Below are 26,478 nucleotides of genomic sequence, written 5' to 3'. Positions count from 1 at the left end.
ATAAAGAGCAGGCCTTAATAATTTAATCTGCCGCAAGCAGCTAACCAATCACAGAGAGCCCGTCGCTCCAATGGAAATGAGAAAGAGATAGCGAGCGCCGCTGACAGCCCCGCCATACTGTGATAAATTATTTCAGGTCAAACACTTGTTTAAAAACTCTAAAATCATCCAAGTCAAATGTCAAAACCAGAGGCAATGAATCATAACACTAAAGGGGAAATGAACATTGTACGCTCCTGGAAAGTTTTCATATTTTCCTGCAAAGTCAAGCTCAATTGCTAGTTAATTTTTTTTTTCCAACAATAGATGTCATTTGTTCAAGACTCAATGAATTTGACACCCCTGCTCTATAGGCCTTTGACTGACAGGTGCCCAAGAAAATGATTATTTTCACATTGTGGCATTGAATGACCCACCCCAACATGAGCAGTTATTTTAGCAAATGCAGTCTTTCTCTGGAATGATGCAATCTCTAGCACAGCCAGTCAAAAAAAAAAAATATTGGTGGTGTGATTCCACATCTAATGGGAGGGCAGCCAGTCCAGAGACTCACATGTTTATACACAATTCCAAAGTCTGTTTTCCATTATACGTCGCCTTAAAAAACGTTATTTGTGTTTTATTTATTTATGTGTTCTTACTACCATTAGCACATTAGAAGTACAACTTCAATTGCTGACATTCAATGGCAAAGCACAGTAAATCCAAGTCAAAGTGACATTTGGAATGCACAAATGAGTGAAAAAGTCACAGGCGGTTTCCTTTATTGCGCGTATAAAGAAAGATAATCATTAGGCTCAGGCGATGGGCAATTTGCCCTCCAATAACCAAAAGGCAGTTTGTGACTAAGTGCAAGATAAAAGAAAAACGCAGATGAAACATGTTGAGAATACAAATGAGCACATTGTTAGCGTTTAGCCAGAGATTGTGACTCAGCATTAATCGGCACTATGTGGGATAATTACTGGAGGGGGTCGTTTCAAGGATATCAGCTCACTACTCAGGGAGCTTTTAGCTTTCACCTTGTTTACTGGCAGAGTGAACGAATGAATTCAATCAACTGAGGAGAGTTGACGGAATACAGTTTCTCATAAAGCCACCAGCTAGACACGGCATGCAAGAACTGAATAACATTATACAGAAATAAAAACCTTTGCACGCCCCCCCGCCGACATCAGTGAGAAGACCAATTTTATTGTCACTGATAAGATTGTGATAAAAGTAGTCTAGACGCGTGATAGCATTTATTTGGCATAGAAATGCTGGGCCCATCTTTCATCTATGCTTTCACAGTACCTCTGAAAGGCTCTAAATATAGAACACAGACACACCCATGCATGTTAATGTAAAAAAAATCTGACTGAGAAAAGGCTATTTCCACAATTTTATCTATCTATCTATATCGATCAATCAATTGTTTGGTCATCAGCAATTTGTCGTTAGTTTTTCGGTGTGTGTTTTGATTGTGTTAATGATCCAGTTTTATTGCAAGCGCCGTCCACATGCAAAAATGTGTTTTCCCAAGAGGCCTGTAAAATTTGATGGTGCAAGTTGAAACCAATAAAGCCCTTTTAAGTGTAAATGTTTATGTTAAGTGATAAAAACACAAGTAGATATTCTCAAGTACCCCGATGAGCACAGAGATTTTCATACAGTCAATTTATGGAGTGGAGGCACTTTTCTTCTTCTATTGCACTGAGAGCTGTTTAGGGGAGCTGCACTTGGTGCGCATTGATTTTTCCTTACGTTCAAAAGATTTTATTGACGCGGGCTTTTCACACTCGGCATAAAAGGTTACAGGCATCGGAGGAGACAGCCAGGAAGGGTTGCAAAAGGGATGCAGCTCTCTCCAGTCAGCAAAGTGACCTTGAGTGACAATAAAAGAGGACCATTCCAACATTTTGAAAAAGAGAAGTGAAATACACACAGCTACAATGCACAGACATCTTTCTGCACACAAAGAGCAGCACCCGAGATGGAAGAGGGCAACCTTTCCACCTCTGAAGCGCACCTCATCTCCATGTAGAAGCCTATAATTGCGACATAACGTTTCATATAGCTTTCGAGGCGACGCCTCACTGCTTACACAGCACTAAATCATTGTGCGCTCCTTCCTCCCCTTCCTCCTCCTCCTCCTTTTCTCATAGATGCTTTCATTTCCCGATACTTTATTGCTTTCATCTCTCTTCCATTTCAAAATAATAACTTAGATCACAGCTATTTAATGAAAAAGCCCAGGGAAATGTTTTCAAGTTTATAGTCAGTGTCTAGCAAAAAATATATAATTCTCTAACATTCTACAACGGTATTGCAGATATTGTTGACTCAGTGCACTTTGACATTACCAATGTTACCAGTAAGCACATCATTTTTTGATTTGGCAAGGCATGTGAGCATGTGAGCCGCAGAATCAAAAAGTATGAGGCAGCGAGGCTGTCAACTGTGTGGTGGAGATAAGACCTCACCTGGCAGCTTTGCCTACAACAGGATATGCGTGTGTGTATTTTATTTTATTTTTTTTAGATTTGAGTGTTGATAAATGGTAATCATTTCCAATAGCAGATGCAACAGAGTGATCATTTTTTAACTGTGGCAATGTTATCATACAAAGTAAAAAAGATTTTTTTATAAGAAGTGTGGATAATTCATTAGAAACAGCAAGTTTCCATTTTGTCCGCAGGCCTTATGCAAATGTTGTAGGCAGAAGGATGATGCTCAAAGTTGTTCCATCTATTTTTTTCAAGTCATAAAATTAGTACTGATTTAACAACTGACTCATTTTCTGTCATTATGGCAAGATTAAGGATGATTGATGTCATCTGATTTGTAATGTCTATAGATTCACTCGCCTGAGTTCTATCAACACCAACACGACACTAAACACATATTAACGCGACCATTTAATCAAAACTCTAATCGCAACACACTGTCCATCATCTACAACAGCGCACACCATTGCTCCTCTCAACACTCTCACTCAGATACATGAAATTTCGACTCACATTGTGCTCGCAGGAGATCACGATCCATTTGTCAGCCTTGGTGTGAACCCCGACAGGAAGTAGGGGCGGAAGAGAAGCGTTGAGCCGCAGCGTGCTGAGTGTAACCCTGTTGCTTCATCGCCTGCCTCGTTCTCAGCCGTGAGCTTGAACGCTCGGCCTGCTGGGATCAGATGAACCAAGAGGGGCAGAAGAGGGAGGCAGATAGATAGCACAGGCTTAAGGTCACACTGGAGAGTGTGTTTACGTCTGCGCGTGTGTATGTGTGAACATGACATGGTCAATTGTGACTAAGCTTCTCATCCTTGTGATTTTCATCGTCATCATCTGCCTCCCGGATTTTTTCACTTCGTACACAGGTGAGGAATTACATTGGTGTGTGTTTGTGTCTTTGTGAGGCCTTCTACAGGAAGTGCTTCTTAATTTGTGTCTTACGGTTTGTCATTTGGTTTATTTGCTTTTCATGGCCACTAATACTGGCTCCTGACTTGTGGTAGCTTCTAGAAAATAAAACTAGAACATTCTAATCAAAGTTACATTTAGGACATTGGACAGACTTGCTGTATTGCAAAAGGGGCAAATAAAGCTGAAAATATACTTTGATTACAAATTTAAAATATAAATTTATATTTCATAAAATATCCATTTTTGGTATGATCATAAAGTGTATATAGCAACGCGATGAGCCAACTTTAAGCCTGAGCTCCAGTTCACCTCCCCTAGTAGACGGTTTCTGTCTTGAGTAATGGTTTCCCCTCTTGCTCACACGTGCTCACACTCGGTGCTTTCCTCACTTCTTACACTTGTCACACGTTTTATTTTCCAATTTTACCCTGCTCTGATTTGCTTACCCGAAAGTCTTTTTCCTCTACTTTCCGCATGTCCAAATTACTGCTCTAATATTTGGATTGTGCAATCTTCTTTCAGTATCAAAAGTCAACCTGGTCTGTTTGCCGTGTGAACGGGACAAGCGAGCCAAGAAGAGGGAAAACTGGCAGAATGTGGAGGCTGAGGTGAAAAGAAAGACGTCATGTGACCCGCCTCCCATTGCAGGAGGTGAGGAATGGCGTGAGAGGTGTGACGAGAGAGAAGCTGACAGCGGCCCCACGTCAGACGATGCAAGCAGCGAAGAGCCTCACACGAGTTGGTATATGTGTGAATCACAAGGCAGTGTGGCGGAATTATATCATAACAACTCATTTTCAGGTACCTGTGAGGATTTAGTTTACTGTCAATTAAATGTGGGAATTTGTATCATTATTGGAAAAAAATGTCTGTCATTGCACCAGTAAAGTGATCCAAACAAACAAGTGACAGTCAAAAATTTATGAATACTGTCATCTCAAGGCCTGCTAGCTGCAAGTCTAACTTCTATTTTTCTCACTTCCAAAAATTAATTTGATACATTTCTCCATTTCTAGCTGCAAATGTCCACATTGAGGTGTCAGTGAAGCTTCAACTAGGAAATAGTACCTTTTTGAAGCTCACCTTAAGTGGCCACAGAAATTCCAGCTCACTGCGGCTTCAGCCACCTGAGGAGACGGACGACGGAGGTTGCAGCGTGGCATCTTATTGCTGTGCGCTGGTCCCGCCCACTTCTGAGACATCCAATCACACCGTTTGTCTGCTAAGACTGTCGAATTACACAGTTCCTCCTGTCACAGAAAACAAAGAGTTACTCAAGACACAAGCAGGTTTGATTGGGAATTTATGACTAACACGTACTGTTGGTAAATCTTTGATATTGAGTGTTGCTGTCTCTGGTCCAGACGAGTGGAGTGCTGTGTTGAGGATTCTCTGGCTGGTTCTCTTGTGTGTGGTATTGCTGACCTTGAGCTCAGCTTTCCTCAGAAAATTGAAACAGAGTGGACACTGCTGCAGTAAGACACACACTCACTTCAATGCACAAAAAGCATCTCAAGTGGCAAATTTGAATTTATGTACCTGCATGTTTTCTGTCCATCAGAGAAAGTACATCCTCTTGGTTATAGCTTCACTGGGCAGCAACTGAAAGGTGAATCTCATTTTCTAATTTCAAAGTAGATTTATGGTTTCAGATGAGGGTTTTCAAATAGAGTTGAAGTGGGATGAAATGATTTAGAATGGACACTGAAATACATTTAATCATACTGGTAAAACCTGGAGCATTAATTGGGGTTGGTTTCAAATTAGGGCTTTAAACTAGAATTAGGCATTCAAACTTGGGTTTTAAACAAGTGTTGTTGTTTTTTTTTAAGCTTATAGTATTTTCCATCACACACTTTGTATCAAATGAAATAATGAGATCTTATTTGCCTTTTGACTAGATGGAAGCAATGACAAGATCAAGATTTTAAAAGGTAACTTCTGTCGCATTTTAAATTCGCGTACGAGCATTTAAAATGACATGACTAATTATTTATTAATATTTTTCAGAGAGAAACCTTCATATGTGTGAGCTTCGCTACACATGGTCAGGTCAGTAAGATAATAAAATTAAACAAAAAAATTAAGTATTTTAAGTGAATTTATGTTTTTTATGACAGGATTATCTACTATTCAAGAGGTCCAAGTAGCCGGTAGGAAATTTCAACATGCAAACACACTTCAGCACGGGTCATAATACCATTAGTCATAAAAATACATTTGGTGCGCTCTGTTCACGATCTTTGTGTCTTAAATTCTCAGATGATGCAGAAACTGTACTGGATGGACCTGTGGAGCACTCTTATGTGACTGGTAAACCAACACATTCGTATGACGATTGGAATAAAAATGTTCCACTTTGCTCTAAACGTGTTGCCATCACTCTTTGCCACCTGAGTCTTCATTTCAAGACAACAGGGCATGAGTCAATCTATAGCAGTGTTTCCCAAACTTAATTAAACCAAGGCACCCATTTTACAATCTCATGGCAAACGACAAAACAATAACCTTGTTGAAAGTATCAATCTTGAAATAATGATAGGATTTTTCATTGATGTGTCACTAACGTTATTTCTCTTACAGCTAATCTTCATCATCGCCCAACAGTGACTTTTTCCCTCACAGAGGAGCTGAGCTGCTGAACACAGCTCGAGTCTCACAAAGAAAAAGAAACACAACATCATCATCCATCCATGACTTAGGGTGTAAAGTGACTTCATTTTCAAATGCTCATTAACATTACAACGCAACGTTTCCACACAAAAAAAATAAAAAATTATGTGGCTAAAAAGCAGGACACTAAAATATATGCAAAAATACCAACAACGAGAACATTGCGAAAGCTCAGAGCATTTATTTCATAGCTATACATGTTATTTGGATCCTAGTAGGGTGAACGTTGGGGAAACACATTTCCTTCAAGGCCATATAATTTGGAGGTGTTAGATGTCATCTAATATCGCACACAAAAATACAGTAATCACGAATACTGGCATTTTAAAAGGAAAACATTCCTCTTGTGTCAGTCAAGGCAAATGGAGTGCAAGTATTATATATATATATATAATATTGTAAACACCAACCCATATTTGCATTTTTGGAGATTATCTTTGTGTGAAGCACTTGCGAAAACAAACATCAACAGGGTCAGCCACACACGAAAGCCCCCTTATGTTAAATTTGTATTATACACATAAATAAACAGTTTCTGACAACATTGATAGAAGCACTTAGTGTGGAATTACTTTACCCTTTCTGTACAACGCGTGCGCTAATGTGCATGTGCGTCTGAACCTGTGCAGGTTTTGCAAGGTTGGCTCTCGATGTGGGCGATCTGCAGGACGGGTAGCAGAAGTTGAAAGGCATTTTGGATGTAGGTGGTACTGTTGGAGCCCTGCAGACAGAGACACAATTTCAAAGTTCAAAAAGGGCATATTTGCGTCACAATGTTAGGTGCATTCATTAACTGTAAGTGGAGTTAAAAAGTTGCAGCTCTCACCTCCAGCAGCACGCTGTCAATAAGCGGAGTGAGCTCCTCAGCTTTCCTCTGACACTGAGAAAGAACAGTTTGTATGAATTCCAACACAATTTGTGATCTCCTTTGAGCACATTTGCGTCAAATCTTGCACACTTACCCCAACAAGGAGCAGCGTGTCAGAGAACTTTCTGGCCAAACATTCCACTTCCTTACACATGGCGCATGTCAACCTGGTGAGGACATGTGCCTGATCCCTTGCTGGTTTTTCCTGCTCTTGCTCTTGGCCATGTAGGATGAGTTCTGCCACCTTGTGGAGCTGCTCAATACTTCGGGCTGTCACTTCTGCCAGACTGCCCACTGACGACATGTAGATGGCCTGCGGATCAAACGCGAACTAAAATGAGATCACAAGTATTGAGTGTTCGAATAATGGCCCACCACAGTGATGACAAAGTACCTCCACAGATTGGTGCCCGTCCTCCTGCTTTATCTCTCCCTCCTCATCCTCCCTCTTCTCCTCATGAGCTGCTCCATCTCCCTCCTCTTTCTCCTCCTCTTTCTCTCCTCCAGGCTGCTCCTGCGTCTCCTTGCCAACTGTTTCTGTAGTGACAGGCCGCTCCACCTTGCTCACCCACTCGTGTGCACTCATCCGAGCCTGGAGATGCACAATTAATGAGCTGTCAGCGCTGCATTTTGATGTACCCTCATCATCATGTTCATCTGCACGATTAAATGCTAAGATGCGGATTCATCATATTGATAATGACACATTGCAGCTACGGATTAAAATGGATTTCCTACCAAGGTGACAAAGCAATACTAATTGAATAGTTCAGACGGTATGATAAAAAAGGGATTACTGTAAGTATTATTTGATTATCAAAATAAACAATTTATATCTTTTAGATATATTTTACAAATGACTTGCCCTTCTGTCCGTTTAAAAAAATGGTTGGTCCCTTGAGCACAGTGAGCGCCCCCTGCTGTAGAAAAGTTGAGGTGCCACTTCTTATGTAGCCCAAAATAAAAACGGTTGTTTTGTCTACTTACCTTATTGAGTTTGTCCGGTGTAGCAGCGATATGAAGCTCAAAGAGCAACTCGGTCAGAACACTCATGAACTCTTCATTTGCTTCATCGGCTTGTGCAAAAAACAAACAAACACACAGGCAAGACAGTTAAAATCAGTTCACTGAAAATGTTTGAGCGTAACTGTGTAGCTAGGATATTTTCCATAATGCTTTCATAGTCAACCCAAAACAAAAAATTTGAGGTTCATATGTCGTTGTATAATGTCACGTGTGACTTGACCTAATCTCAGGAGACTTCAGCAAGCAGCATGATTTTAAATTTAAAATGTCACCACGTGGGTTACCCATGGCCTGCTCTTCATTACTGGTCTCCTCTTTTTCATCCTCTCTCTTGGTGAAGATGTCCTTGATGAAAATCAGCTCCTTCTTCACTTCCTCCAGCTCTTCTTCCTCAAGGGAGGAGAGGTACGCTTGGACCTGTGGGCCACACTCAGCTTTATTTCTCAATTTGCACTCTCCTTGACAAAAGTATAGGCGGACCTTGGCCTCGCTTTCATTGGACAGGATCTCGAGAGCCTCCAGATGGGACAAACCCTGGTAGTCATCAAAAAGAATCCCGTAATGAGCCGTCGGTGCACTGATGAGCTGGTTGCTGAGACGTGCTCGCTCCTTCTCCTTCGCTTCCTTCAACATCTACAGTGAAGACAAATGTGGTAGAACCGTGCCAAGAAGGGGCGTGATCACGCTTTCTTACCATACCTGACTGAGCGAGGCAGTCTTCTGCATCAGTGTCTTGGTCTTTTTGAAACCTGGATCGCTCTCAGCCAGAACGGTCATGGTCTTTTTTCCGATGAACTCCAAAGCATCTAGCCCACCACTGATCACAGATTTACCCTAAGAGTCCAAGCGCGACATAAAACAGAGGAATTTTTTGGGGTCAGGTAATATATACAAATAAAAGAAGAGTTTGCAACATTCCTCCCCATAAATTCATTTTTGTCATCGTGATTCAAACTGATATTTCAAAATATTTTGAATAACTTATTCAACAGCTTGATTTGTGCAGAAATAAAACTGAGTCAAATGTGAACAGGAGGATTTAAAACAAACAATGAACGCATGTGCCTCTGTAACAAAAGGGAACCATTTAGTGGCAGATTTTGATGATGTTTGCTCACCGTGTTCTGCATAACATTGGAGATGGCAGAGAAGACGCCCCTGTTGGAGGCACCAGCGTTGGCAGAGGTCGACTCTTCATGGGCTGTCACCTGGATGCTTTCCTCTCCTCCCTCTGGCTTCTCCTCCATTGTGTCTTCAACTTCCTCGCTGGCCTCTTCCCCCACAGAGGTCTTATGCAGACGCAGAGCTTCTCCTGCCTTCACCTTGACCGATGTCAGACTATGACCTGTTACACACACAAAGAACATGAAAATCCAAAGAAGACAGAACATGGATGGATGAGGCCATGTGTGAGACGGACCCACTGTGGAAGTGGCGCTGCTCAGGAGGGATTTGCCCCATGAACCCCAACCTCCCCAAACTTGATCGCTCTTCTCATGTGGGCTCTGCACACAACCGTTTTCTTGACATGAAGCATTGGCTCAGTTTTTATTTTAGGTTAACATGTGCATCCTCAACATCTCTCAAAATAAATCGAGTGCATCTATCTCATGCTGAATGACCGACCTTCCCATCCTTCTCCTCTTCCGTAGCATCTGGCTCCAGGCTCACTGATTGGTCACATTCCGTCAGGTGACCCTCAGACTCCGGCTGACTCTCTGAGGAAGTTAGGATGTCTCTGGTGTCTTCGCTCGCCTCCTCGGTGGCCTGCAGTATACTCTCGGGGATCTGTGGAGGTTGATGAACTTCAGCGGACTCTGCGGGGGCTTCAGGGACATCGTGGCCACAGTTGAGATCAGAGTGTGGGGGCAGTTCCGGTGCAGGATGGCTCTCTGCATCAGAGGGGGCAGACTGGGACATGGTGATCTGGAAGTGGAGATTATATCTGCTTTAATATACTGAACATGATAAGAGCATTTTGGATGGTATCTATGCAGTGGTGAGCCAGCTGCCATAAACACTATCAGAAGCACTGACCTAGTATCAAGTCATCTCTAATAATCGATAAGCACTGCATGTAAACGAATTTCCTCCCTCTAATGACAAATACGCATACAAATTGTGAGATGTATTCAACTAGTAACCAAACAACAGCACCACATTGCCACCTGCTGGTTACTGACTGTATATATTCACAGCGTTTGTGTCATCCTGTCTTATGTACACACACTGTGTGCAGAAACTTTGATTTTGGTTGTTTAAAGGTCTTCAACATCAACCTGCGTGTCTAAAAGAAACAACGTACCGCAGGGAGGGGGGGGGGCACAATGATTTGCAATTACTCTTATGCATTGTTAATCACAAACCTAAACCGTAATTTAAATTTATGACAGTTAAGTAAAAGCGTGTCATTAGTTCATTTAACTTCTGATAACACTAAAGAAGATGAGAACTTCCAAATAATGTCAATTGCTTTGCATCGCACACGCTTGCAAACGCAAAATTTCTACTTCATCTGATTGTAGGCGTGTCCAAAAACGTCTTCAACAATGCAGATACGTTGCTGAAACATTTTGTCGTGTTTATAAACCGGGTGAAGCGTCTAACTTTGTATTGTTTTGGTGCATGAAAGTGACAGCTCAACTCACCCCTTTGGTACCAGCCGGCGGCTCCTCTTCCGCCTCGCCACGTCGGCAGGCCGGTGAGTCGCCACATCGAAGAGTAACAACAACTATCAAGAGAGGTCCTTGCGCCGTCCATGAACGATCGTCTCTAGGTTGACAGAAAATCACCGAAGAGTAAACGCCAGTCAAGATATTCTCTTGGTCCTCCTCGGAATGCATAGAGGCATCTATGCATTTTTGCATAAAAAAAGTTGTTGCCCAAGATTGAAATCTGTCAAAATTGTAACTTGTGCCTGCCCGCAACTACCGTCCTCTGAGTAACAACACGAGGATCATACTGCTCTTCATCCATCTCAAAGAGTGGAAGTTACTGACCGTTGAAGAGTTATCACACGCATGCTATAATATAATAATATTGTCATTTATGTTCGAGTCGGGCAATGACATCAGTGACGTGCAATTGCAGTACAAGGTCATGCGTGACGAAATTGTGCATGTGGTGCTAAAGTAAAAAGCAGGCAGAAATGGGCTAACGTATGCCTTAAGTTTGGTATGACCAAGTTTAAATTGCACGCCGACATGTGGCTCGTTGGTCTAGGGGTATGATTCTCGCTTAGGGTGCGAGAGGTCCCGGGTTCAAATCCCGGACGAGCCCAATCTTTTCATTTTAATTGATCCCGGAAACGATGTAAAGTGATAAATAGCCTGTACTAGTAATTCAAATCTAATTCAAATCTAATTCAATTGATCAACAATAATAGCAGAAGGTTATCTTTTTACAGTACTGTAGATATTTAGTGATTCTCCAAACCTACTCCTCAAATATTGATTCCATGAATAACTGGACTCATATTTTTGAATTACCGTAGAGCAAACAAACAGAATGCGCACAATTCTGAAAATAGTATCAATAAGTTTATTAAATGGTATGAATATTCTGTTTTAAAAGAAATTGCAGACAGATCTGTACAGTTATGTTCACAGTTTAACACATTCCCTTTGAATTACCAAAATAGATTAAAAAGAGATAAGGTTCATGATAGACACAACATTGCAGAAATGTGTAATATTTTTCATTATTATGAGTATCAAAATCATGCTTAATAAAAACCTGTATTTGCCCTTTCAGTCTAACAATTATAAAATATAAATGAATATAATATATATTACAACTTATATTTGCAGACACAAAAACCTTTACAAGCAAAAACTGAAAAATGCTGATCTGTTGAGCCGCTACATTCGAGTATGTTTAGTTTATGAGTGGATAAATGTATGCCTTTGGGAATGCTGTTTTGAATTTTAAAGTGCACACTGCATGGAGACATGAATACACAGAAATTGTTTTTCTCTTTGTTCTCAGGCGGCTGTAAAGAAGGACTAGCCAAATGAGAGAAAACTGGAATTATTTTGGAATGTAGAAATATTGAAAGCAAACAAGTTCTGTTCGATTCCTTGCCTTAAACGTTGACATTTTCCCAAATAAAAGTGTCTCAGGATAAAAACTTACATTTACATTGCATCACAACCCTTTCAAACAGACCATAATATAAATATACTGTACTGTATAAGCTTGATAAAGAAATGAGAGATTTTGCTGCGCTCAATATTATGTCCTCACCGAAACAGTAATGCCCCAAGTGCAGCAATGTTCACATTTCTGAATAAAATCCATCAAAATACTTTCTAACCCAGATTAAGTGCATCTTTCTTGCATTGTGTTCCATTAAAGTGTGCACATAAGAGAAGGCATTGTTCAAGCCTTTAGAAGCAGATGAGGTGTGTGCTGTTTCAATTTGGGTATTAGCATTAGCTGAGTTAGCCATATTGCTGACAAATAAGTGTGATGTGATACAATGTGGAAATTTCACATTTCATTGGCCCTTGAAGGCAATTTAAAAAAAGTGTTACCTTTGACTGAAATTTGTTCATGTGTGTGGAAAGTACTGAGCATTTGGTCCATAATTTTGTTATCCAGTTTAAGGTCCAGGTACTCACTAGTAAGACAATGACGTGCTCTAGTAGCATGTTAAATTTATGCCCAAAGGAAGTAATAGGAAATGAAACTTCAAATTTGCTTTATGAAACAGTTGCTGTATTTTTGAGTCCTCTAGATGGTACTCTCAGTTCAACAATGAAACAATACAACTGGTTCATGAAGCAAATTTGAAGCTTCATTTTGCCATCACCCGTTTACTTGTACATGGACCCAAAGGTGGATATCAAGGCCTACAGAATAAAGGTCCAAAGGACTTTCCATACGTGTGTTTTGTAAAGCCACAAGGGGGAAGCACTCTCAAACCAGCTGAGATGTTGCAATCCATTTGAAAAGAGAAAATGTCTGGATCCCTAAATTGGAATGGCAACACGCGGTGAATGATTCGAAGGTCTGTATGAGTAGCAGTAGGATCCCAGCTCATATTCAGGTCAAAGAGGTGAAAGCGTCAAAGCTTGCCCTAATACATACATTGGAGTCCAATATTTATACCCCACTCTCCCCAAAGTCAAAGTGGTATAGTCCAACGTTGAATTCAACACCAGGTTTTAATCAAGTTGTCCTGAGCTGGAGTTTCACACCAGGAGGTGGCGCTTTTTGTGCAAGGCCAAGTGGTCGGAGCGGGAAAAGCTGCGCTCGCAGTCGGGACACTGGAAAGGTTTGACTCCCGTGTGCTTGCGAAAGTGCCGGGTCAGCTCGTCCGACCGGGCGAACTTCCACGTGCAGCCTTCCCACATGCACTTGTACGGTTTCTCACCTGCATGAGCACATAAACACGTTCACGGTTCAAAGAAAGAAAAAATGCTTGAGCAATTCTGTAGCACAATCAAATGCATAGTTTGTCAAGCTTCACTGAGCCAAGGTACGCACTTCACATTGCAAAAATCTCACAGCTACTTTCTGAGCCCTTTTAACCCCCTTCGCTAGCCAAAACAGCAGCATTGCTATTTGCATCCATCTTTATACTTTAATGGCCTGTGTAACTTATTTGTTCTGTCCAGATATTGACAACTAGCTGCATTTTATGATTGTGGTTGTAATTCTCAGTGGTACTGCCGTGCAATGTATACTTTTTTTAGTCCCAGGAACCCACAAAGTAAAATATCTGACCTGTGTGTGTCCTGCGGTGCGCTTTGAGGTGCGAACTCTTTGTGTAGACTTTGTTGCAACCGGAGAAATCGCAGCGGTGGATTCTTCTCTTCTTCAGTGAGTCTGGAGATTCAGCGGGGAGAGGATGCTGAGCGGCTGAATGGACAATAACTGACGGGTTGTTGCCCCTGAAAGCACAGCGAGAAGAGAATGGATCATGTTAGGTTAGGTTCAACCAGCAGGAGGCGTCTGCGTCATCTTCTTTGCGAGATGTTGAAATCACACAAGTGGAACTGCTATTTTGGCAGCGGCAGTAACCCTCCCGCGCAATAATAACGTTGAAAAACAACTCCAGCTTTTTCCAGTTCACCACACCTTTTGGTTTTGTTTCATCACTTTTTTGTCTCTGAATAGTCTAAAAATAGGCCAAGTACTGTGCAAAAGTTCGTGGATTAATCATAAGGATTAAGTTTCTTAATAATAATAATTTTTGAATTATTATTGTTAAGTTCATTCAAATGCGGGTTCATAATTTAATATCTAAAAAAAACCTCGTAACTTCTGAAAGTTTGGGGGAGATTTACCAAACCGTTCCACATATTTAAAATCCTACTGGAGATACTGTGTAGCACTCATTCCAATGAAAAATACAGAAAAATAGTATTTTGGTGGCACAAAACTGCTCACACACACCTCAAGTCTCATCAGATATGATGACAGCTCCCTGATGTTTCACACTGACTGAACTTTTTTTTTAACACTCGCGTGTATGAGTACGTGTGAGTACGTGTGTGTGCATACGTGCATGTGTATACAGTGGTGTGATAAAGAGTGGTTGAAAGAAGACGCAAGGTGTTGAAATATGAATCTTTCACATCGGTCCACTGCAAAGGAATGTTTAGTTGTGCACAACACACGCACACACACACGCACGCACGCACGCACACTCACACACACACAGTGGGGAGCCAACGTGACCTATATTTTGTGAGGTGATGACAGAACTGGCCACACCCACAGCCACACTTGGCACATTGACATTCATCTTCCCAACCGCTTATCCTCGATGACTTCCAAACTATGCCAACAACTACCTGACGACACTTGCCCATTAAATGGCGGATGAAAGGCCGAGGAATAAGCACAGATGAGCGATAGGAGAAGCAGAAGAATAGATGTGGGACCTGCAGATGCCAGACGACGAGCGCTAAAAAAACACAGGAAGCGAAAAGGAGGGGGGAGGTTGTTACGAAAGACAGAACAGGAAGTGGAAGAGTGGCGGCGACAGGATTCGGATGGCTGATGTAAACTTGTAAAGCCGCCTCGGCGCATGGAGACTCATACCAAACGACCTCGGTGCCTGGAAGTTCAATAATAAATGGTGCAGCAAAAGAATTTGGAATATCCATTGTATCACCTGTTCACATCCATAATCGTTTGAAGAATAAACTTCTACTACAAAAACGTTTGCCATCATGTAAAATATTACGGTTGCATAATTAAACAAACACATTAATTGACCTGCAACATCTTAATGATGCTTTTATTGTTGAGCTTGATTTTGTTGAAATACCTCCTCAATGCTGCACTTTGTATTTCTTTGTATCCATCCATCGTCAATATAATCAAATATGAAACATTTGTGTTTACAATATTTCCTCATGTTTTTGTGCCCATGTATGATAGCAGATTTAACAAGTAACCATTCTAATACTTTTATTTCTTTCGCCTGAGCACAAAAAAATGATCAAGTATGGTTGTACAAGTGTAAAACTTACTCAAATCCGTGTGGTATCCTGATGACCGATGACTTCATGTCGTGGCTGCTGTGGTGCTCATGGATGAGCTCAGAACGAGGCTCGGTTTTGATTAGCTTGATCAAGTCGTGGGCATCGCCCCGCCCATCCAATGACTTTGTGGATTGAACTGTGCACAAAGTCAAAGTCAAGTCTCTCGCCAGGGTTACAGTTAACACAGGTCCAATTTAAGAAATTGAGATATAAACATGTTCTGAAATGACAAATGTGATTATTGTGATTTGATTCGTGACATGATTTTGTTGTTGTTTTTGTTTTGCAGGAAGCAAAATGGAAAATAAATGAAAAAATGACTGTGTGCATTTTGTTCGGGAGTCTGTTGAAGAAACAAAAGCAACAATTGAGGGCCCACCTGTTTTGTGCTCTCTGCTCCGATGGTGATGACGATGACGGTGATGATGGTCCTCGTCTGTCGTAAGAGGTGGGCTCACCATTATAGGCTGGTGCAAGTGGAGAGGGGAGGGGTACAGGACAGACAAAGGCACCATGACTGGAGACACCATGACCCCCGAGCTCTGGATGACGCCCGAGCCCGCGCCCATCATAGGAGCCACCATGCTGGGGTAGGACAGCGAGGTGGCGTGCGGCGGGAGATTGTGGGACGGCGAGGGGTGCCGCTGGGTCAATTGGGGGGAGCAGCGCGGGGAAACGCGGCTGGCAGTGCTGAAAGGGGACGGCGGGGTGCTTCGTGAGGAGGCCGGCGAAGAGGCGGACGAGCAGTGAGGGGAGGACGAGATGGAGGTGGCGGAGGAGGACGAGCGCTTGCTCACGGACAGATCAACAGGCTCCAGCTGAGCATGCGATGGGTTGCTGGCGGCGTGAGACTGAGCCAGGGCCTGCATGTGGCTGTGGTGGTAGAGGTGGGCCGGATGGGAGAAGATGACGCCGTACGGCTCCGGCGTTTTCACTAGCGATGAGTAGAATGACTGTGAAAGAAAAGAGGAGAGGATGCAGGAGAAGGGAAAGGGGACAAAGGAGCAAAGATGAACATTTCCGCTCATGCCGGCGAAAACAAGCTTCTACCTCCCAAACAACTACAGGCCGCCAAGAAATGTCAGCACAGCTTTGCTTGGGAATGTCTGTCAGAACCGGTGTTGATTAGCCTCCTGAATGACGGCGTGCGCGGCCATTGTATGCAAATGGCCACTGTACTGCAGCGTACTGTTTGTCCAGGAAGAGTCGGAATGTGGGAACTGGGCTGTCTCGACACGTAGCATGAGTGCGGGTCGCTATGTGCTGACTACATGGCATCAAAACATGCTCAGGCATGAGACACGCACACACACACACACATGTGGCTTACCGTCTCCATGTCTGTCTTCAGGGGGTAATCATACATCAACATGGCTGCAATGGCCGAAATCCTATAAAGCATAACACACAGCATGCTTAGCATCAATAAAGGAAATTATATGACATTTAATATTATATGAGCCGAACGGTAGACGGACGAATGGTTCTAAGGTTGGGGGTTCAAATCTGGGAGTCCAGTTTATAATTTATTTGACTTGATCATCCTCATAATTTCCCAAAATAAGTTTCTTAGATGCAATTAAAATATTGTGTTTAATTCCCCAACTTAATTTTTTTTCTCAGTTTGTTAACTTGAAATTTTGAGGTCAACTGACTTCCATTCTATGGAAGATATAATCTAATGGATATGAAATATAACTATTTTCATGCTGTAGACATAAATATGAAATGCATTCAGAAGAGATGAAGATCAAACTTTACAGTTATTTTTCTACTAGGTAAAATGAAAACATTATATACTATTACTCTTTTTTTTTAATTCTGAAGAAACTCTGATGGCTTCTTGTCAATTCTGCTGTTTATGGATCTTATTTATTAACCTATTTGCTGTATCCTCTTCCTCTCAAAGTTTTTAACAACTCACAAACACCAGTTCCTGTCTTGGTTTGCTCCACTGCCTGCATCCATTGTAATGGAGACACACACACAAACACCAGGTGTAACCACAATGACTGTTCCTCAATAAGTGTGTGTGTGTGTATTCACTAGAGCCTTTAGCTAACATGACCTGTACTGAGAGAATTTACCTTAAAGCAGTTGTGTGTGTGTGTTTGCGTGTGTGCATGTGCGTGACCCGATCAAAGTCGACAGTCAGGAGACAAGTTAGCCTTTAATTATTAACAAATGGGACACAAGAACACAGGCCCTCACGCCCTTCCAAAACAGACACACGCAAACAGACACACCGGGAGTCCAGATGGCCAACAGACCAATGGGAGAGCGGGAGGCTTTGCCCGCCGGGTCAGGAAGGGTGTGAACATGACGACAGAGGACTCGCCCATGGCGCGGCTCCACAGAAACACAAAAGAACGAGCAGTCAGGTGTGGCCGGCGTGCGTGCGTGTGTGGCTCTGCGTTCTAAAGCGGGTTTGTATTGTGTTGTAGTTCAACTGCAGGTCAAGCAGTTGTGCTTTTGTGCTTGCCAATCAGGTGGAGCACAAACTGACGTTTTGCGGCGTAGGCAACAGCTTCTCCCCTTCCGACTGTTTGGACAACGCTCAGGCCTACTGTGATTTCAGCAATGAGGAAATAGTTTCATGCCAACAATATATATGCTGCTTTTTATGTTTTGCTGGCTGTTTTAATACAAGCACAGATATGGAAACGCTATGTTGCAGAAAAAGAATCACTTTGGCTGAACCCTTTTATATAACTAACGACATAAATATTATTTCAAGTTTCCCCCTGGGGGGAAAAGGGCTATAAAATATTGTACACTTCTTTCTGGAAAGATTTTTTTGCCAGTTTTTGTGTCACTGACATTGGCCTTGGTTGACATTGTTTTTTGATGGCCTCAAGGTATCGTCCAACCTATCTTTCAATGTGACATAAATTCCAAAGTGACTTAATGTGTCAAGCTGTTCCCAAAATTACAGTGGCAAAATCTCTCCCGAGCGCTCTAAATTCCTGAAACTCCTCAAAAGACACAGTCAAACATTTCCCCTCACATTTCATGTCCTCCGAGGTTGATTTATGCTAAGAGAGTTCAATCTTCTTGTCAGAACATGCAGCAAGGCACACAACAAATTGATGATGGCAGATACGAGGCCACACATAGATGCTCACTTTTCTGCATATTATTTTCATTTATTAAGGTGAGCGTCTTTAGGTCCAAAGATACTGAAGTAATTTTAAATGTAAATTATTAATATTGATTATGATCATCTTCAAGAACATGTGGTAGGTTACTGCTTGATGAGGGACAATCTCTTCTCTAAGGATGTATCAAAAAGCAGACCCGTCTGAAAAAGGGAAGTGGACAATTTGATAAATGCAAGATTTGAACGATGCAACATCAAGTGAAAGTGACAGTCAGCCTGGAAAGCCTACAAAATAATAACATCCAGCGATGCGACGACCAAGATTTGCAGCAAAAGAATTATTTGGTAATATTTGTGTCTCAGAGTCACATGTAAGAAACATTTAAAGAGATTCAGCAATTAAGGTTAGCCAAGAAATGCTCAAGTTGGAGGTAACATTCACACTTGCCACCACATATTAGCCCCTCTTGCGCAATCTCATGGGGCTTTGAAAATGGACGACTGGTTGACCTACAACTTGTCGAGTTGAAATGCGCTATACAAATAAAGCTACCTTGCCTTGCCACATTTAAAGTGAATTTTCCCATTGGAAATAGAATTGATCTGTTCCAGGTGCCAACACTTCCAGGCTGTGACATTTGAACATTCTTCACTGTTATACAAGCCTAAAGAGACAATAGGCAATCTTAACACTGACAAGTGAGGGGAGCGGGCCAAAATACTGCAAACAGATCCAAACCACAACTACAACCACAAGAATTAACTAAATGGATGCCTTTCTGAGGGTGTCAATAAAAACACTACATTATTTGCGATTCAACTCTTCTTCTAGAGATCATAAGTCTGTGCATGGGTAACTAATTTGCTCGCCTGACCTACTTTTATTGTCGGGCATTGTATAAAGCAGGCTTTTTGCGTGCGGCTCAAGTTGACCTGCTGGAAATTATACAACACAAAGCACACTCGAAGCTGAGGTGCCAGTGTGTGCTGCACCTACTTTGTAAATAAAAGTCGACTACCTGTGCACTCTTGATGTGTGTGTTTGTGCATGTAGAGTGTGGTTGGCAAATATTGTCCTTTTAGGTCAGCGGCGCTACTGTGTGCCCAACCTCGCAAGACACCGCCCACTTTAACTTCTCGAAACTTGTCTTCTTCTACACCGCTTGCTTCCTATCTATCGGCACCGCACGCTCTCCTCTTTTCCTCTAGCTCCATGAATGATAAAGAACAACATGACTGAGGGGGGAAAATATTGTGGCTTGGAGTCCCTGGCTACCGACTTAACCACACGCGTGCACATACGCACACACTCGCATGCATGCACACAACCACACACCACGTTTCTGCTTGCTCAACAGAATACACACATTAAATCACTAAAAGCTTAAATTATAACAGACATGAACACATGCTCATGCGTGCACACACACAAACATAGACACACACGCGTGCATACACGCACAGGGGGCTTTGCGCGTGCACGCTCTAATGGCAAAACTGCTGGAGATGATGAGATCACCAGAGAGAGCGCAAACCTCCAGACGACAGCTTTGTCCAAGAAACACGCCACAACTCACATTTCTCCACATTCTTTTTCGTCTTCTCAGTCTTTACGGACTCATTTCCACTCTGAGCTCATTCCTACTTTACCCCCCCTCCTCCAATCCACCCCTCTTAGCCTTACGGGACGGAACTGATTAGTGCCGACTGATTAGAATGCTAACGGCATGATTCATCAAGGTGATGAGCTAACATCAGAGTTGTTTTCATTTACACCACCATGTAGTTGAACTTTGATGTTTATATGCCAACAACCTGGTCAAGATTTTTTTGATATTCATTCATCTTCCGAAACGGTATTGCCAAAATGATCGACGATCATTTGAAGTGACACTGCCAGGCCAGTAGGTGGCGACTTACTGCTGGATGTAGTGCCCTTGTAGGAAATATGTACTTTTCCGGTGGCTTATACTGTGTTCAGCCATTAATGTTTTGACAGTGACATACTTCTGCCTGCCCAAACATTTAACAGTGAACGGTTAGTAGCACGTACATGGAAACAGTAAGTTTTGACAAAAATGTTTACAAATATTTCTTTAAAATCCATAGACGTGTTTTCAGATTCCCACTGTCACGTCCTGATAGATGACATCAACATGCACCGATGAGCTTGTGCTCCATCATTATGATCATCTCCATTATTAACCCTGTTCATCATCACTCCAGTGCTCATTCACCCCAGCACAGAGCCCATCTCTTGCACAACGAGAGTCTCTGGAGAGCCAGACACAAGGAGGCCATCAGTCAGGAAAGATGAACCAAAATCTATCATTACACACACACACACACACACACACACACACGCACACACACGCACACTAAAAGACATGCTACAGCTGACATACGAAGACACCGTGTACTCGGCAGAAAGGTGAAGCTTTCCAGAGAGCAGCGGAAGCCCTTGCACTGTTATTATTTCCACACAGCGTGATGGGTTGAGGGCGCTAAAGAAGAGAGGGAAGCCAGAGAAAGAGAAGGGAACAAGAGGAGGGAGGTGGGGGGGCTGCTGCTGGGGGCCTGTGGTTTCCTGTCTCACTGCCCCCCGAAAAAATAACACTTCACCTCCCTACCTAAATAATAGGAGAAGGCGAATGGAAGAAAAACAAAAAACAGCCACACTAACCTAAACTATGTCAAACTGGAAGAAACAAGGAAGCAAATATGACAAAACCTCAATGAACCTCAAGGGGAGGTGGTGTGTGTGCGTGTAGAAGAGTGTGAGTGTGTGTCTGTTGTGTGTGCTTGTGGGAGGCGGGAAGAGACAGATCCGGTGGTTGAGACGCAGGGCTTGTGTAACAGCCTGTTCGCGTTTCGTTTTACGGCCCGTCTGTGTGTGCTCACCTCTTCGGCTTCTTCGCAGAGGCAGACCAACTATCCAGCAGCCACCAGTTTAATGTTTAGCTCTTGTGCTCCACAAGACGTGCCCTTTGAGCAGTGTGTGTGTGCATGTGTGTGTGCGCACTCTTACGCATTTTGTTCCACCAGATAACATCAGCATGTTGATTCAGGGAAAGAGGCGCAGGGGTGGGTGGATGTATTGCGGTGGTGGAGGTGGGGGGGTTGGCCCTTGAGACAAACTAGTGTCCAAATAATCATAAATAACTTTCCTTAAAGCTCCCACCAGTGCTCACAAAGGACTATGAAGTCAGACAAAGAAGCTGAGGTTGCCCCTGTTCCACTCATCCACCCCCCCACATCCCTTTCTCCTCCCTCGCTTTTCGCTCGTTGGCCTCTAAACAGGATGAGGGCTTCATATGCCAAGAGGAATGCGTGACGCAAGCCTCAGCCTTGAAACAAAGCACAGGAAACGTGGAGAGACACACAGCCAGGGGGATGGAGGGACGGGCCTCGATGGGAGGATGCAGGGGGTAACGCAGCGCATCAGGTGTGACTCACACACCTGTCACCTCACACCGTGTACTCAGCTGTCACCCCCAGTCTGTCTACGTTACTAGCTTTGGCATCATAATCATCTCAAATGGCATCATTAAAGAGCTTCATGCTTTCCAGCACACTCTGAACAATCAGGGCAGGAAAGCGAGGGAACTGCATTTCAAACAACTCACACTCACAACTGCCCAGATGTATCTGTAATTGACACCTTTGAATATTTCTCATGCTGTTGTTATACACAAATATAATTGATGGGAATGAATGGATCATACAGACTGAATAAATGTAATCACACACTTGATTTCAAAGGGTCCACTTGTACATCCTGGGAATCAAACCTACGGTCCTTCACTCCATGTGCGCATTCGCAACCAATTGTCACCATTTGCATTCCATTACAAGACGTCCCATAAGAAGCTACACAGTATTTTAATTTAGACACCAGATGCCAGGAATGGATCCTACAACCATTTGGTCCACCCCCCCTTGTAATCACTTATCACGTTTAGGACAAATACGCACACACTACATTCCGGGAATCGAACCATAATAAAAATTTAAAAAATCCCAGTGTAATATTAAACAGCGTACTTTTCAATATGTAAGACAGAACTAAACCGGACAAAAGTGTCGTTTAAAGATAATTCCATGCCTCTCAAATAAATAAAAGCTATAATTATAATATGACACTAGACTTTCTTCAATGTGTCAACGAGGCAAAACAACAGTGTCAACCCTTTTGTTTTTTTCGTTATTGAATGATGATCAACTCACCTTTCAGACGAAGCAGGAGCCGTCTAATTGCTGGAGATACTTGGAACGACTTTCTCCGCTTTAGTCCGCTGTAAAGTGATTCTGCTGCGGCGTCACTGACATGAGAACAAGTCCGTCAACTCCGCGCGGTGGTGTCGACGCGCTGAGGGCGACAACTTCCCTAACTTAACGAAATCCACTGACTTACACTTTGTGTGTCTGTCAGTGTGTGTGTCTTCGATGTGTCGTGTAGAAACTGCTGCTGTCACATGATCCACACTCTGTTTTCTCCGTGGGGTCGGTCCGCTGGGCGGGACCGAGGCGGGGTGGTCCACGCGATGTGCGTGCGCGCGCGCGCGCGCTCTCTCTGTTATTTTAACATTGTAGCGGACCTTGGGACCAGTAGTTGTGTATAGTTGTGTGTCTTTTACATCATATTGTCTTTGTAGCTTTGATGACTTGTGTTATGTCTCACTTGTTGGCAGTCAGTCATGGAAAAAAGATTGGTTCCTTACTTCTGCCACAACATGATTTATGGGAAATTATTCCTACTTTTATTGCAATATCAAATATGGGAGCACATTTAAACTCACACTGTAAGGATTTGAACCCCCGACCTCAGAACTCTGAAGATGTGCAAACCACTTTCTGCCCAGCTGTTATGTCCACCGTTCCATTTTTTATAAGTTTCTGAATTATATCAAGTTCATTTTGTGCAAGTCAAATTACAGTCAAGGAGTTTTAAGTCCAGCATGTCCGCCATTTTTATGGCAAATATTCCTCGGAATCAGTGGCAGACTATTTGCACATCTTTTTATATTACTGACTATAGTTTCTACTAAATTCTTATGAAGGCAAAAGTAGTCTGCATTTGAAAAATAATTTTGAAGTCTTAAAACAACCACACTTTTAATACATTTATAGGTAATTGTTTTAGTTCCACAGTGCACCTGCTAAGATGTTATCAGCTCAACATGTGATAAATTAATGGTTAATTTTGAGCTATCACCGGTTGATTGTAGTTTTCTTTTCTGCCCTGGTTGCAATTCTCATCACATTAGTTTTAGAGGACGGGTGTATTCTGTGATTGGCTCACAGGTAGAGAGACACTCATAAGTGTCACATGATGAGAAATTCTTACCTCTTTAATCTTAATCAAATTGACATACCTTGTGTGTTTACCCCAAATATTAGACAACATCAGTTATTCAAACACTATGACGTTGGCATCTGTCATCACAGCTCTGTACGTGATGACCGTGCAGACCTGAGATTACGTCTCGCATGATTTACAGGAGCCTTTCAACTCTAAACATACATTGGTGTGGCCTCAGTCAGTATGATATGTGGAGCATTACATGAGAAGAATTAAAAGAGGGAAGGCTTGCAGTGCAGGATGAAGTACCGCCATTGGAAATGGGTTTCTGTGTCAAACGTGACTCAAACGGAACACTATGTACCACACTCCAAAGTACACGAAAAACTTAAAGGGACTTGAGAGAACAACATCATACAAGTTTCCAAATGATGCTTAAAAAAACAGATTTATGTCACTACTGCTACTTCTTTCTCTGGCTTTGATTTAAACTACAGGTGTCAAACTCAAGGCCTGTGTGCCAGAACCGGCCTCCTCATTATTTTACGAGATCCACAAAAGCTTGCTCCAATTCTTGCATAATGTCCGATTAAAACTAGCAATAAAAATGATGAATAAACGAATGCAGGCTCAATTATGTAATACAGGAATGAGAAATTGCCTGGCAGTGGTCCCATCAGTGATTCCCCGCAAAAGATTAAACATTGGGGGGAATTCTAAACATATTCCCTCTATCTCACCATCTCCAACTGCCTGCAGACGATCTTGCTGGTGATGCCAGCGAATTTGTACGTCACTACTTGCATGAAACACGTTCACTCTTATGTGACTGTTAGTTGACAATTATTTGAGTGCAGCGACAGGAATCCCGTCAGGTGGCCTTTGTCCGGCGCCACTCCCAGCCGCTCGCTCAATTTGCTGTTCAAACAACATGATGGTTACTCTGCAAAGTGGTCTGGCCTTCTGCTAAAAAGCGGCACAAGCACACCGACAGACAAACAAGCACAACCTACCATTACGTACCTTGAGTTCTAACTCCATCGACATCACACTCCCATTGTGTTCAGCTACTTTCCTCATTTAAATATGAATAATAAGTAAATCGCTCATGCATCGTAATATTAGTGATTTGTAATTTTTTTGTTTCACTGTAAGATGTTTTGAATATGTGAGATATCTGTCTGTCTATATATATAAATAGATACATTTGTTTGAGTGTGTGTGTTGTGTGTGTGTGTGTGTACTGGGTGGCGTCTCACTGAATCGCCTCCCCGCCCTGTGGGGAGTAGCGCTTCCTCCTCAGTCTTCAGAAATAACTAACAGACAGCTTTATTGTGTAAGAAACCCGCCTGCTGTCAGTCACAATCTCTCGAGGGCAGAACACTTATTTGTTTTGTATTTGTCGAAGCTCATCAAGAAAGGGCGTGATGCACTTTGTGATTCAAGCAAGCCAACACAAGAAACAAAGCGAGGCAGAAACAAAGGCAAGCACTGATGGCTTTGTACTACATGTCCACGTTTCCTGTTACCCAAATGTCACAAGTCCTCACATCCATAGTCAAGCTGCCAAACAGTAGGCCGTGCCAATTCTTGGCCTGACCAACTTTGGAGATTAGTTTGCACTGGCGTGACATAAGTGCGGGCAGACCCCAATGACACACAGAAACCCAACATCGACAGGCCAAGTAAACCCTCGGTAGTGCCGTGAGCCAAGTAGACCAAAGAGCTGGTGCCATGACACCTTGGCTGGGGTCGAGTTAAACAGCCGGGTGGAGGGCACAGTGACAACACCAGCAAGACATCTGCATCCTCTATTTTTGTCTTTTTCACATTGTGTCATCATCTGCCGGGTTGAAAAAAGTAACCAGTCTATTTTACAAAGGAAGTAGTAGAAAATAAAAAGTAGATAAATAAATACACAATTCGACTTGAGTACAGTAAAAAGGTTTTTGTACTATTTAGTCACATAGAGGTTCCAGATTTCAGTTACTATACAGGAAACCCTGGAACCTGTGAAGACTCAAATCTCAGGTTTGTAGACTTATCACGATGGGGAAAAAACACACGCACACACACGCTCAAAAACCCCCCCCCTTCTCCTTCCTGGCTCGTTACAGATGTGAATAAGTGACAAGTGGAGTCCTGGTTACACCCTGGCTCCGAGGAAGGGTGGAGAAGAAAGAGAGAGACATTTTGTGGACGCTGGATGTGCTGACAGGACACAGGCGGTCACGCCCAAACTGTGGCGCCTGACCTTTGCCGACAAATAGTAACACCCTGACACACAAACACAGAACACACACACGTGTGTACAACCGCTATCCCTCCCTGCGGCCGTTTGTCTGTGTGTGCGTGACTCAGCAGGATCACTACAATGCGCCTGCGTGTCCATCTCTTGGCCACATACTTAACGTTGCCATGGAAGTTCACAGGGAAGGTGGAAGACTTGGGAATGGGAAAGTGTTTTGAGGGGCTCGCTCATACGATTGTCATAGTGGAAGAGGTCATCCAAAGGGCAAAGAAGAATACAATGCATTTCAGTGGAATTTTTTTACTTTCAATATATGTATTTGGAAATAAATTTGAATTTCTCTAAACTTTTGAAT

The 26,478-nt window shown here is 42.7% G+C and overlaps 3 protein-coding genes and 1 non-coding gene across 6 annotated transcripts; 2 read left to right on the top strand and 2 right to left on the bottom strand.

Annotated features, from left to right (window-relative positions):
- The first annotated feature begins 3,039 nt into the window (after positions 1-3,039).
- LOC125968572 (uncharacterized) lies at positions 3,040-6,621 on the top strand. Of its 2 annotated transcripts, none has more exons than XM_049719781.2 (10): positions 3,040-3,358; positions 3,927-4,205; positions 4,421-4,693; positions 4,769-4,879; positions 4,966-5,013; positions 5,306-5,338; positions 5,415-5,451; positions 5,525-5,557; positions 5,667-5,717; positions 5,988-6,621. In XM_049719781.2, exons 1-9 carry the CDS (start codon positions 3,271-3,273, stop codon positions 5,668-5,670), a joined length of 906 nt encoding a protein of 301 aa, XP_049575738.1. In that variant the 5' UTR covers positions 3,040-3,270; the 3' UTR covers positions 5,671-5,717; positions 5,988-6,621. The 2 variants fall into 2 exon arrangements, with proteins under 2 accessions (XP_049575738.1, XP_049575737.1); XM_049719780.2 differs by having other exon boundaries at positions 3,043-3,358; positions 5,415-5,456.
- On the bottom strand, positions 6,235-10,829 carry fam114a1 (family with sequence similarity 114 member A1). 2 transcript variants are annotated; one of them, XM_049719763.1, is made up of 12 exons: positions 10,620-10,829; positions 9,598-9,897; positions 9,392-9,476; positions 9,090-9,316; positions 8,671-8,805; positions 8,452-8,604; positions 8,247-8,388; positions 7,933-8,021; positions 7,340-7,537; positions 7,040-7,258; positions 6,904-6,957; positions 6,235-6,798 (listed from the first exon to the last, which is right to left on the bottom strand). In XM_049719763.1, the coding sequence occupies exons 1-12, from the start codon at positions 10,812-10,814 to the stop codon at positions 6,676-6,678; spliced, it is 1,920 nt and encodes a 639-aa protein (XP_049575720.1). In that variant the 5' UTR covers positions 10,815-10,829; the 3' UTR covers positions 6,235-6,675. The 2 variants fall into 2 exon arrangements, with proteins under 2 accessions (XP_049575720.1, XP_049575721.1); XM_049719764.1 differs by having other exon boundaries at positions 8,256-8,388.
- Positions 10,830-11,178: 349 nt separating this feature from the next.
- Positions 11,179-11,250, top strand: trnap-agg (transfer RNA proline (anticodon AGG)). The gene has a single exon. It is a non-coding gene; the product is annotated as a tRNA-Pro (tRNA).
- Positions 11,251-11,497: 247 nt separating this feature from the next.
- klf3 (Kruppel like factor 3 (basic)) lies at positions 11,498-23,058 on the bottom strand. Its single transcript, XM_049719777.2, has 6 exons — positions 22,798-23,058; positions 16,801-16,861; positions 15,850-16,423; positions 15,459-15,606; positions 13,702-13,868; positions 11,498-13,348 (listed from the first exon to the last, which is right to left on the bottom strand). The coding sequence occupies exons 2-6, from the start codon at positions 16,840-16,842 to the stop codon at positions 13,167-13,169; spliced, it is 1,113 nt and encodes a 370-aa protein (XP_049575734.1). The 5' UTR covers positions 16,843-16,861; positions 22,798-23,058; the 3' UTR covers positions 11,498-13,166.
- Between the last annotated feature and the right edge of the window lie 3,420 nt (positions 23,059-26,478).

Source organism: Syngnathus scovelli, chromosome 5 (genome assembly GCF_024217435.2).
Source record: "Syngnathus scovelli strain Florida chromosome 5, RoL_Ssco_1.2, whole genome shotgun sequence".
In the NCBI taxonomy this organism is placed as follows: domain Eukaryota; kingdom Metazoa; phylum Chordata; class Actinopteri; order Syngnathiformes; family Syngnathidae; genus Syngnathus; species Syngnathus scovelli.
Note: the sequence above shows the minus strand (reverse complement) of the source record. Positions and strands in the feature narration are given on the sequence as shown.

Excerpts from the sequence above, each read along its gene's own strand:
- LOC125968572 (XM_049719780.2), top strand. The coding sequence starts at position 3,271 with ATGACATGGTCAATTGTGACTAAGCTTCTCATCCTTGTGATTTTCATC. Across the intron at positions 5,339-5,414 it reads CAAGATCAAGATTTTAAAAG|AGAGAAACCTTCATATGTGT; the intron begins GTAACTTCTGTC and ends AATATTTTTCAG. Across the intron at positions 5,457-5,524 it reads GCTTCGCTACACATGGTCAG|GATTATCTACTATTCAAGAG; the intron begins GTCAGTAAGATA and ends TTTTTATGACAG.
- fam114a1 (XM_049719763.1), bottom strand. The coding sequence starts at position 10,814 with ATGCATTCCGAGGAGGACCAAGAGAATATCTTGACTGGCGTTTACTCT. Across the intron at positions 9,477-9,597 it reads AAGAGGAGAAGGATGGGAAG|AGCCCACATGAGAAGAGCGA; the intron begins GTCGGTCATTCA and ends GGTTGTGTGCAG. Across the intron at positions 8,022-8,246 it reads GCAGGCCATGGGTAACCCAC|CCGATGAAGCAAATGAAGAG; the intron begins GTGGTGACATTT and ends TTTTTGCACAAG.
- klf3 (XM_049719777.2), bottom strand. The coding sequence starts at position 16,842 with ATGTTGATGTATGATTACCCCCTGAAGACAGACATGGAGACG. Across the intron at positions 16,424-16,800 it reads TGAAGACAGACATGGAGACG|TCATTCTACTCATCGCTAGT; the intron begins GTAAGCCACATG and ends TTTCTTTCACAG. Across the intron at positions 13,349-13,701 it reads GCACCGCAGGACACACACAG|GTGAGAAACCGTACAAGTGC; the intron begins GTCAGATATTTT and ends GTGCTCATGCAG.